The 12,911-nt window shown below is 37.6% G+C and overlaps 1 protein-coding gene across 4 annotated transcripts in view; it reads left to right on the top strand.

The window, feature by feature from the left end:
- nphp4 (nephronophthisis 4) overlaps nt 1-12,911 on the top strand; it is a 128,239-nt gene that overhangs the window by 35,531 nt on the left and 79,797 nt on the right. For all 4 annotated transcript variants that reach the window (XM_015337161.2, XM_015337163.2, XM_015337160.2 and 1 more), the window contains exon 6: nt 5,508-5,663. In XM_015337161.2, coding sequence (XP_015192647.2) covers nt 5,508-5,663 — 156 coding nt within the window. The remainder of the gene's footprint in view (nt 1-5,507; nt 5,664-12,911) is intronic.

The following is a 12,911-nucleotide window of genomic DNA, read 5'->3' as shown; positions in this document are numbered from 1 at the left end:
TAATGACAGGATGTAGCTTTACTGGGTTATTTTTATTGAAATGCATCGTAATGTGAATGTTTTCTCATGTTCATTGGAATCCTGTTTTTTAACATTTCATTGAGTTATTTTCTGCGGTATATCCAATTAATTTGGATATCTGCAGTTTGCAGCTGAGTGATGTGCTTGGAATCTCAAGGGTATTTTCTTAAATTAAAAATGAATAAAAGATAAAGTGAATGTGTTAGTTCCCTGAAGTTTTGAAATTACAGCACAAAGAAGAAGTGGCTTTTGCATTTTTAAAGTTAATAATGTGTTCTACCAAGGAAACTGTTTTTTTCCCTACATTTGTCTATTTTTTCTTCTTTTATACTCACCCAGTTTGTAATAGTCACATGTTTCTTTACATCTCAGTACCAACTAACAACTCGTACTGCATGCCGAGAATTAGGATGGGCAGATATTCTCCTTCTACATGTCCTCCTATTGATCCATTCATCTTTCGTCACTCTTTGAGCTTCTCAGTGACCTATAGGAGAAGTAAAGCTGAGTGGAGAAGAGGAGTGTTCATTCATGAGATGATTTCAAGCATCATGGCACCCAGTAAGACACGGGATTACTGACTTTTGATAGCCCTTGGTAACCTGCCATCATTGCAAACTTGCAGGTTACAAGCTAATGATATTCTGTCTGATTCAAGTCCATGCAGCCCTGGCAGAGCTTGGCCAAACGTGCCCCATCATTTGGGGAATCCTAGTCACATCTGGGGACTGGCATTAACTAGGCTTGAAGCTGATGGAGTCCAGAATATGAGGTTTAACTTTGCTCCATTTCAGCTTGTTGGTTTATTGTCTTAGCAGCTGCAAAATCTGCATTGTTCGTATTGGCTTGAGATATTTCCTTCTTTATTAAAGATAAACACCTCAGTTTATCTCTTAGAGTCATCTATTTATTTCTGCAGTATTTATCCCAGTAGCCAGTAGGACAGAGGATTGTGATTGTTCCTTTTTTCTTTGGTCTTCCCCCTTGCTTTCATTCCAACTACAAAGAATGTGGTCCGACACAGAGAAGAGACGCGTGTTTGCCTCTCATCTCCCCTTGTCCCAGTATGAGCCTGCTCACTTGACATCATTTGTGCCACACAGAGAGGAAAAAAAGGCAGAAATAACAATGCTTCATTTTTCCCTCTTTGAAATAAAGTCTGGCGACTCATAGGGAGTGCTATATTGGTCATTGCACTCACGGTGGGGTATCCCAGCCATGAAAGACAACTTGGATATGAACAAGTCACCTCCGGATCACTTGACTCATCCTACACACCAGGCAGTGTGCTCCCATAATGACTTCGCCTACTGAATTGTTATCATCCAATATATCACCACTGAGGGGCCATCAGTGATAAGATCTTTTCAAATTGCTTTGATAATAGAAGCTGAGGCTTTCAAATTAAATATGAAGTATAAGACAGTGCCATAATCTGCAGAAGCAGAAACATGTTTTTCTGACATATAATTGTTCTAGAACAGTTTACATTTTATTTATCATGTTCTATAATATGAATCTAAAGTTATTTGCTAAATCAGTGGCTTATTTTTTCTCTCCAAATATAGTTGTAAAAAGGTTAAGACATTTCTCCACATTTTTCTTGCATGTTTTTGTATCTTTAATCTTTAGATAACATTGGAATGTGACTGTTTGCCAAAATATTACATTTAGGAATCAGTTTTGTCCATGACAGTGCCAAAGAATTGTCCTGGAAAATGGCATTGAAGAATTTAAGTAAATGGCTTTTTAAAGTGCTTATAGATTTAGATTAAGTCCATCTCATATTAGTAAGGATTGTAGGAAAAGATCTTTAGGTAATGTGAATGTTGTGATTATGAGTCATCTTCTGTTTCGATTGTCTTGTGGTTTTAGGCACAGTGTCAAAATCTGATTCAGGCAATTAAAGGAGCATTGTTGTGGAATACCATACCTGATCATTGCATCAAGTAATCCACAGTGTTCTGGCTTTCTCATATAAGTATAAATAGCACATTTACTTTAGCTTATAATTACTCTTATTGCTTGGTAGCTTTTTATAGAGTGAAGCATTTTGTATCTTCAGAGTAAAAGCTAAACTAATGAACATATGCTCATGCTCATTTAAAAAATGTGAGAGATTTGTGGTACTTTCTAATTCCTCAATGAACGTGACATATACTATAAATTTCTCATGTTTTGATCAAATTATTCCCAGGTTCCTAATGTCAAAGTGGTAATTCTAAGTGAGCTATTGCAAATCCAGAACATTTTTCTGGTTCCGGAATATTTTCCCAAAACATTGTCAAAATGATAAAATCTGAAACTGTATTGTTCCCTAAAATTAAAGGGAAATCACAGGCCTCTTGATCTTTAGATTTTAAATGCCCATGTTTTAAAACTTCCAGTAATTTGCAACAACATTTATACTAATGTCAGTATTACTGACAGTAGTTACTCCCACAATTAATTTGTTAAGTTATAAGCTCTTAACCACGAGGAATTTGCAGTCTTTTGTTTCCTGTCTGTGCTGAAATACATTTTCAATTTTTAGACCCAAGGAAGAGTCACTTATCTGGTTCTTATTCTGAGTTCTCAGGTCTTATTTATAGCCTCTCATTTTGTTCCTTTTAGTAGTCAGCCCAAACCCTAATTAATGTGAAATAGAGGTGTGATTAGTATTTGTTGTTTTATTCGCTTAAGTTGCCTGCCTAAGATAACACCACCCATGCTGTAAGAGCGAGTGTGTCGGAACTCCCTCTTGTTCCAGGAGGAATGAGCTGGGGAGCTGCTGCAAAGGTGATAATGGGGCACAGGGACAGTGTGAGTCAGGGTGTGCTAGTAAGTGCCCCGGAGCTGGGATATTTATGCTCAGGAGAGTGGAAGTGGGTGGTCTTCCTGACCTTTCATTTAAGTCATTTAAGTCTTAATTTACTGTTAAAACCAGGGCCAAATCCACATCTTCTGATGTTCTCATGTTCGATTTTTACCTGGGCTTCAAGCAGCACAAGTACTTGTACTTGTACTTGAACAACTACTTAGATTCAGAGCAGCATGGGAGATATACCTAGTGAGTGTCTTCTTGGGTATTATCTGGAAAATTGCCTTTTTTGTAACAAATTAAAACTCATTTCGAGCTCATTTCATTTCAAACATTTAATGAACTGCACTTTGACTTCTTGCATCTACTACATACTGTACTTGGATGTGTAAAGCTTTAATGTTTGAAGCCATAGAAAGCTTTTCTCTTCATTGTCTTAGAAAAGTTTGTTTGAGGTACATAACAAGTGATAACTAATAAGTGTTAAAACCTTTATTACCACTTTGATAAAGGTGCTTTTCATATTTTAACAGATGCTATTACAATTTAAAGTCATATTGCACTTACAATACTGTTGTGTGCATTGGGCTTTTGCCATCTTTGAAATAAAATAATTTGCTGTTTTTTTATTTTATTATGTTTTTGTTTATGTTGCCTCATTGTTATTCTCTTATTCCATCCACCTAGGATTGTAGAAGGATGGAATAACCTATCTCGCCATGTTGTTACCCTGGCTTCATACAAAAAATGACTGGATAAGATCCTTCCATCATTTCACTATTAATAACCAAATGGGCTAGAGAGGCCTATATCCTTGACTCATTTGTAACTTTTGCTATGTTCTTATGTTCCAGTAATTTACCTTCTTCTCCCTGCTTGGAATATATTATTGGTTATTGTTATTTCTTTAAAAACAGCCTGTTATTTTACTGATTATTTCAGAGACGACAGAAAAAAAACTGTTACTTAGAAGTAGTCTAAATGAAGAGTTTGTATGTAGCTATTTCTATACACTTCTTCTACAGAGGAACTGGGTATAGATCTGACGTGACAGTTTGAAAATGTGAAATCTACCAATGTGTATTCATGATACATTTAGCTTCAAATCATATAATGTCAAGGTTTTGAATACACCAGGTTTTCACTGCAGATTTAGGTCAAAAATGTGGGTCAGCTTCCTTGATTAGTGTGCCCTTTTGTCCCTACTTTCAATCTGATCCTTCATTTAAGCAAAAATAAATGTCTGACAAACACCATGTTTGATCAATAGAGCTGGGATATTGCCTGCACATCAGCAGAGCTCCTCTGGTACTGTGAACAGTGAAATGGGCAGAATCAGAGCCTCATGTTGTCAGGCAGTTGTCTGCATCCCCTGATCAATAACGCTGATTGAAAGACATTAACGATAGAATGACAGACAGGCTCTTCTCAGAAAGCCCATACCTTGTCTGCCTGCCACTGCCAATCGCTGAGGCGACAAGGCTGGGGATAAAGAGCAGGAGTCTGAAATCCTTTCACTACCGACTCAGAAGAAGAATCTCTCACAGTGGTATTAATGAATGACCTATTATTAGTACCTCCTCATTTGGCACAGATGTGGAGACCTGATACAAGCACTTGCATTGCTACACTCGGCAAGCTTTCTTCTTCTCTTTTTTACTAAGTATGTCTGACCCGAGTGTTGACATATTTTCTGTTTTCCCGTATGAATTTTCTTTGGACCCTTTTAGTTGGACAGTTTATTGAAGTTGTGTGACCTTTGTGTTATAAATTTTGTTTTTAATCAGTAGTTTGCCAGTTGCAGTTTTTGAATGGTTGAATAATACGCTTCTGCGAATGTGGATAACCCAAGCCAGTGGAGTATGAACCAGCCCAGTCACCACCTTCTGTGATGTCAGTTCCACATTTTCTCATTTGCAGCTTAGAGTTGGATGACATTTTAATTACTAGCAGGGAGGTTATTGAGATGATGGATGTGCCTGATAGAGTAGGCGACTAGTGTTTTTATATTAGGGTGCTGACAAAGCTAATCCAGTGCAATGCAATGAAAGACAGAACACAACTGGAAATATGTAATGTGTCGTAATGTGTTTAGGATGGAAATGAGTATTTTTGTTCAAAGGGTGGTGGAACAGGGTGCTTAGCCATTTGGTAGTTACGGTGATATAATGCATTGATTACACTGTGTTGTAACTGTTTCCATTATATCAGTGGTTCTCACTTGTGCCAGCTTATTTCCAGTGCTTATGACGCTTATAACTGACCTGCTTGCTTGTTTTGACTTTTTTCTGCACTCAAGCCTCGGTTTGAAAAACGCCTTACTTAAAATACTTTAGCGTACAGAACTTTACAAAGTATATTGCTAATTTGTTCCATTAATTCTGGCTAAAAATCCTTTAATATGCAATTACTTTATGACGAACAGACATACACTAACTCTAACAGAAAGATGGGCTGAATGACCTGCTGTCATTTGCAGCACTTTTTATGTTGTTTTGCCTGCTGTACTGGCCAGTTTTCTTGTTCTTTACAGTTTTTAAATGTCTTTTAGGTAATGTCCTATAAAAGCATAGAGGTATCTGTTAGAAGTCCTTGGCTCCTTTAGAATTTTATGCAGCCTTGAGGGTTGAATGATTGCAGTCATGCAAGATAGTAAATTCCATTTTATGTCCTGTGTGTTCTCCAGAAAATAGTTATGTGAAAGTAATCCAGGGGGCTCATGTTCGGTACTCCCTGCAGTCCCACCCAGCGATGGAGACCATACTGCACCTTCTACCCCAGAACATACTGGTGTCCAGGACAGAGGACATTCCAGGAGTGGCACCAGCTTCTGACAACTCAGGTAAGTGTAACCAACATGGAAAGAACACAGCTGAAGAGTGACTTTGACTCTTTGTAAAGCTAGGTGGTCTGTGATGAGGCAGTACATCTACAGCATTTGGAGTGGTTAGCATCATACTCAGGGGAGTGACAGGACTACTGCTAACTGAGTGTATAGTTCAAGACCTGGCTGTTCTGGGTCTCCTGATTTTTGCTGGCATTGCAGTGAGTGATGCCAGTTACAGTGTTACTAAAACCTAACAAGCTTGTGATGAATACAATTCGAAGGACATGCTTCTTCTGCCGTTAGCAGAAGGTGTGTCATTTCTCATTATTAAGCTACAGCTTAAAGTGACATCAGAATAAAGAATCCTATCCTACTACTTAAAGCTTTATTTCTTTAGACACTGAATTTTTAAAGTGTAGTTTAGACTGAAATTCAAGTTAGGTTAGAAATGTGAAATTGATTGATTGATTCTGTGAATGCAATGCCAGAGAAACCATAGAATAGCAGTATCTCGGTTTCCAGTCCAGTACCACTTGGATGTGGAAGTAAAAAGCCACCCATGTTTATTTTCATCCCTAGTGTGTTCTTGTACCATTTCAAATTGTTGCTGCTAATTGATGTCTTCATTTAATAGAGATGATGCAGTCGACATACTTATTATAACTGTCCCAGCACCTCCTTACGGAAATGTGTCAAGACCATTAAAATCTTGGCAAGATGTCAATGTGTGTTTGTCTCAAAGAACTGCGTGATATTTTTTAATCACCCCGTGCTTAAATTTGGCTTTCTTTGTGCTGTCAAAAGACCTGTTACATTTGGGAAGGATTTTGTGTACCTAGACAATGACTTTATTTTTATCAGAAATTAGTATTTACAGATGAATGTATCTTTAAATCACAGTCACTGCAGATTGTGAAAGAAAATGCTTATATTAATTCCATTGATATTTGTATATCAATAATATCAATAGGTAAACCTTAAAACAATAATACATTGATTTAAATTCCTTCCTCTCTTTCTGGATTACTGTGATAATAATAAACTTTATTTTATATAGAACTGTTAAAATCAGCATCTCAAAGCACTTTACAGTAGATGTAAAGTAGAAAAAACAGTTATAAGAATAACAATACATAAGAAACATAAGTGGAATGAAGAACTCTAAAAACAGTTTCAAGATGGGAGAGTAAAATGTCATGATTCACAGTGTAAAAAGCAACCCTTAGGTCTAGGAGAATTAGAATAGTTAGAGAACTGGAATCAGCTTCCATAAGAAGATGGTTAGTAACTTTAACAAATGCAGTTTCTCTGCTGTGTATTTGTCTGAAACCAGGTTGGAAGGGTTCAAAAACGTTATTTGTAATTAGGTGATTGTTAAATTGTATTGCAACAGCACATTGTAATATCTTTGCAAAAAAGGAAAGTTAAATATAAGATGTAAATTGTCAAGGCACAGGGGTAACTGAAGCCTTTTCAAAAGCTGTTGGTATGACTCCAGTGCTCAAGGACTCATTTCCTATGTCGAGAACAGTAGGGCTGGATAACAGGATTGAAACAAAACAATAGGAATTGGATCAAGCAGAAAGGTGGTGGGTTTCATTCACAATCCTAATGCATGCAGTGTCGATTTGAGAGAAACAGGAAAGAGGAGGACCAGCAAAAACAAACAGACAGGGGGAAAATGTAGTAGTGTCAAGCATGGTGAGAGAATGTGATGCCTGTCAAATCTTGGTGGTAAAAAAAAGCATTGCAATATTAGGATGAGGCAGGTAATGTAGTGGGAAAGTTTGGCTCTAAAGTCTTTGATGGTAAAGCATGGGTATCTGGGATTGTTTTAGTTATTTCCAATGATATGGGAGAAGTAGCTGAGTCAAGCAGTCTTCATTGTATCTTTGTATTCAATCAAATGGTCTACTAGGATGGTAGATGTACATTCATGCCAGAAAACCACATTCTAGTTTGTGGCAGAGTGCCTTTATTGGTCAGCATATCATGAGGCACGTTGAGTTTAGGAGTTGGATGAAGTTTTTGAGAGGAGCTTAGGTAACAAGAGAAGTTAAAAGCTATCAAACATTTGCAACTTGTCATCCAGAGTATCATAGATAGGAAAGCAAAACAATGAAGAGATAGCAGAATCAGCAAATCTATTCTGGCCACCTGATTGGCAGTTGCGAAAACTTACAGAACGTGAAGTTGGAGAGTGGGAGACAGAGAATTATAGATCAAAGAGAACAGCCAAGTGATCAGAAAGACCTAGTTCAAACTACTGTAAGTGTGAAACCAAAGAATCATTTACAGTGACTATGTCCAAGACTTCACCCTTTTTGAGAGCAAGCTGTGTTGGACTAACGCGTTCCAACAAAGCTAGCAAATCAGTAGCTAAATTGGAAAAGCTGTTAATCAGTGTGGTTATTAAAGTCACCCAGAAAAAGGATCTTATTAAATCTGAAACATAGTGGAGACAGTAAATCAGCAAACTCACTTAAAAAACATTATTATGCTTCAGGGGTCTGTAAATTATAACATTGATTGTAGACTGGGGAACAGAGACATTTAAAACAAGATGCTCAAAATAATGTAGAGGTACAGAAACTGGATTTACACAGAAGAGTAAATCATAAATAACAATTTGGCCCACACCATGGCCATAGGGGAAAGATTGTTCAAAGAAGTCATGTCCTGGAGGTATAATCTCGTCAAACAAGAGGCCGTCATTTTGTCTGCTCCTGGTTTCTGGTCAAGGACACAAAGTGGAGAAAATATTTAGAAAGTCTGCTGTGTTGTTTACAGAACGGGTATTGAATAAAGGCTGATTTGGTCGGTCTCGGAGAGCCATTAGCAGAGTGGGACAATTTAGGGGATGTATCTCATTGCTTGCACAATCCCAATATCACGTCAGTACCCGAAGGCAGATGTTTTAGGGAAATAATTCCGATGAAGTTGCAGTAATTGTGACGAGGTGAAATCTGGGAGGACTGAAACCGGGTAAGATCAGGGGCTGTTTGAAGAACACCTTGAGCCATGCAGCAGGTAGACAGACAGAAGTACTGTAGTACTCAGGAAAGTGGGGATTACAGAGAATGAGCAATAAATTAATTTAAAAAAATGTAGTGAAAATAGATATCAAAATCCACTACAAAAAACTAAACTACACCATTAAGAGGAGTGGCGATTAGACGTGTCCCTGTGACCAGAAGCTGCATGTAAAGTGCTGGTAGGTAATGGTGTTAAATACTACTATGATATTTTTGACTCTCTGAATGTTTACCTAAAAGAAACCATTTAATACTTGCTAAGGCTTTTATTTGTTCAATTCTGTGAATAACAACTGTGTCAACCACCAAAATGGTTTGGTTTGATATTCTTCTGCGTGCTGTCTCCTGGGTAAAATATATGTGGCAGTGTCCTGTTCTCCTACTCCGGCCTTTAAAAGGGTCAGGAGTTATTTATTGCAGTGGGAAGTCTGTTCTGAGTACAGGAAACCTGCATCTCTTAGCTCTCATTGCACAGCCACATCATAGACTTCTCTGGCTGTGATTTCTCATCAGCCCCCTCAGGTTCTCCATGCCCCTGATAACAGCCCTGTCTCTGATGATTTCAATCATTGTGGTCATCCAGATGATACACTGTTTTTCACACAAGGGTGGGGAAGGTCGCCTCCCCAGATAGTGGCAGAGAAAACATAACAATGATTTTAAATCGGAGCTGTCCCACGTGTCATGACCACAGTCACAGATGTAAGGTTACAAAGGTGGGCATGCAGGCGGGCATCCAAGACAGCATCTTGCTTAAGATAGATCTGTTGTTAAAAAATGTTCAAGCACACAGAACATTGCTTTGTTTTAGTTTTCAGCTCAAAGTGTTTTTCGTAGCTTTGTTTCATTGCATTAGGCATTTGCTTGAAGAGTATGTCAATCAAGATTAGTACTATCAGCTAGACAAACTGTCCAAAGCATTCACACAAAAGCACATGTAACAGATTTAATAACTCTCCTTTGTCATGTTCTTAACAGAACACAGATGTCTTGAAGGAAACATTCTCTTGGCACTAGAGACAAGCAGCCAGAGTAATGCATAAATGCTCTGTGTGGGGATTAGGAACAGCATGTTAAAGAAATATTGGATTCATTTAAATTCTGTCCCTATTTGGGCTGCTTATCAGAATTCCCATTAGAGTAATGCAGGGCCTTCTGAAATAATATTCATGGAATACACTAGCAGAGCAAAATTAATTCTGCAGTATCGATCAACCCAAGCAATAGTCCAGTTAATTAATGAAATTTTCACTTGCAAATCCATCAGACACAAACACCATTAATATCTACATCCCATGAATTTATTCATGTTGAATTTATGAATGTACTTTAATTATAAGCAGTTTTTCTCTTTTTGCTCTTAAATGTATACAGCAGATGTTAAAATATTAAAGATAATTTTAAATGAGTGTTGTTTCACAATATCATGTTTTTAGGACAGAAATATATGATATTAAACTACTTAAAACTAAATATTCTAGATGCACAGTCGCCAAAGGCTGATGCCTTTTCTAATTGTGTGAAATATATTCAAGTTCAAGCCATCGGCAGAAAGGATTTTGAGTTGCACATCATTACCCCTCTGTTATTGTAGAGTCAGACTTTTATACATCTTCCTTTCCTCTCTTTGTTCTGAAAGTCAAACTCTGCTTTGGAAAAAAAAGTTTATTAGGAAAGCTAATGACATGGATAGAGTTTGACAGAGTGGGTTTATTACACACCAAGAACAGGCTTTCAGTAATCCATTGGCGCTATGGGTTTCTGAGCAGCTTGCCCTTGGTTGTTAGGAAGTGTAAGTTTGATCCAGGTTTAAGTCTATGCATAAAACCTTAAGTGCTTTGTTTGTCTTGCTGATTATAAGCCAGGCTGCTTTGGCCCTGGGAGTCAACATGATCATATTCTGGCTGGTCCTGGTGGTTGAAATAAACACCAGTTTCTGCGTGGGAAGAATAATTGGTTACCTATGAATTTATACCGTGGAGCAATACTGATAATATCATTAATCAGACAACAAACAAAGAACCAGACTTTCACGTAGACATCAGATTTAGAGTTGTAAAGACACTTCTAGAGTTATTTATCATCCCCTTATTTATCGTTCTGGATCTTGGCGGCACTGTTAAGCTGAGACCATCATCTGAGTCCTCAACTGAAATTAGATTCCCATTTATTAGAGGAGGAACAATGGAAAATCAAGTCTGTTTAGATTGGAATGAGTTAAAATTGATTCCATTAGTTTTTTTTAATTGTTCCAATTTGCAGCGACACATTTTTAGAATATTAATTGAACCCAATGAATTCCTTGTCTCATTTTCCCTTGTAAAAGCGGCAGTGCTCATAAAACATCTCGTAAGACGTTCGGAAACGGTCCCAAATGTCATGGTCTATTGATTCTACAGCAATGCAACTATAACTTTAGAACTAACATCCCTTTGAGCCTTGCAGCCCCTTTTAGAAAAATGCAGTGCTTGTGGAGCTTTCAGGGCGATCAAAGTGTTATGCCCACACAGGAATTTAGAAGTAGGAATCAAATAATATTGCATAAATAACACAAACCCAAAAAGAGGCAGGCATTTTAAGTTTTAAGAGCTCCGTCTTTTGACACAGTAAAGGATGCTAACTAGCTGCTTTGCCTCGTTAAGTGTTTCCTTACCATTTTTTGATACTACCTGCAATAACACTGAAGCATGTGTGCCATTAAGGCTGAATAATATGCAGGTACACACAAAAAATCAATACGTTTCTTCAGTTTGGATTTATAAATATAAGCAGCAGCTTGCAGTCATTTAATTTAATTGTCCATTAGGGTGAAGTGATGCTTAAAGATCATTAAAACAACCCGTTAGTCATTGAATGGGTTCCATTAAAGCTTAGCATGCTTAAGGTTAAAATATAGGTGTGAATTAAAAATTATTTACTGTGTTACACCTTGTTAAAAGCAAAGTATCGTAAATAACATTGGTGAAAACTATGTAAAGCATTGGTAGGTATTGTGAAGTACGATACCTGTTAAATGGCCTCTTAATGACCACAAACATTCCAGACTGCGTGCATAATAGGGCAGATTGAACATAGACTTAGCAATTAACAATATTACCCAAGAAATGTTAGCTCTTGAACAGAGACACTGGAAGTCGTCTTGACGTGAGCTGTTGTCATTGAATGTTGTTTAGCTGAATACAGTCAATGGCTGAATCAATGCCGTTCAGTAAAGCTATATGACCTGTGTAATGGAAGTTTCCTCGGGCAAATTGAATTAATGACAACCCAGTCATGAGTGGCCATGTAAGAATAGCCAAACAGGGCGCCATTAAAGATTACTTTTAGGGAAATATATCCAAAACAAAAAATTTACAGACATAACTTTAAATGCCATTGATCTTAGTCACTCCAGATCTTAGTCACTCCAGTGTCAGTGACTTTACATTTAGGAGACTATGCAACATTGGTGGATACTTCCTAGAGCACTTTGTTGGATTTCTTAAAGTTGATGACACCATAGGAAAGGCATAGCTTCCTTGGACAATTGTCCTATATTTGGACATTCTGGACTGCAGAGTAGAGTCATATAACAAGAGGTGCAACAAGCAGCAGGATGAACAAAGGGTGAAGAAAAAAATGCTGGAGCTCAACAAGAAAGGTTTGGATGTCCCTGATGGGAGGCACTCTCTCAACCTGACCTGTTGATGCTGTGAAATCATCTGTCGGTTTAGTCAGCTTTTTTGTGTTCTTCAGCAGCTGTACAATCTCTTCTGCTCTGTGAAACACTGGTCAGTTTTTACAGAACATGTCAAGCAGTCAATTGTTAAATGCTCCTCGACTCAATCATTGGAATTGTTGCATAGTCAATGTATAGACACATCACTATCATACATCTGGATGGTGGATATATTGGAGGCTTTGAATACACTGACAGCGCATGGAATGGAGAAAAATGATGGTGAGACATCACTGAATCTTAGGAAATAATTTTCTGGCATTTCCTCATATCAGTCATTGTTTCCTGCAATTTTTTGTTCCAAGTAGACATGTCAGAAAAATCTTCCAGAGCTCTAATGTTTCTATCACAATTCTGAAAAGTGATACTGCTGGAGTCTGAACTTTTCTGCCAATCTACAGGAAGACTTTTGTAGTGAGAGCTTAGCTTCAGAGACATTTGTTTCCTCCGCTGTGTTTGGGCAAGGAAAGAAGAAGAAGTAACAATCCATTTTATGAACATCTTCGTCAC

This window comes from Lepisosteus oculatus, chromosome 25 (assembly GCF_040954835.1).
Source record: "Lepisosteus oculatus isolate fLepOcu1 chromosome 25, fLepOcu1.hap2, whole genome shotgun sequence".
In the NCBI taxonomy this organism is placed as follows: Eukaryota; Metazoa; Chordata; class Actinopteri; order Semionotiformes; family Lepisosteidae; genus Lepisosteus; species Lepisosteus oculatus.
The sequence above is the reverse complement of the archived record's forward strand: the minus strand, read 5'-3'. Positions and strand labels throughout refer to the sequence as shown.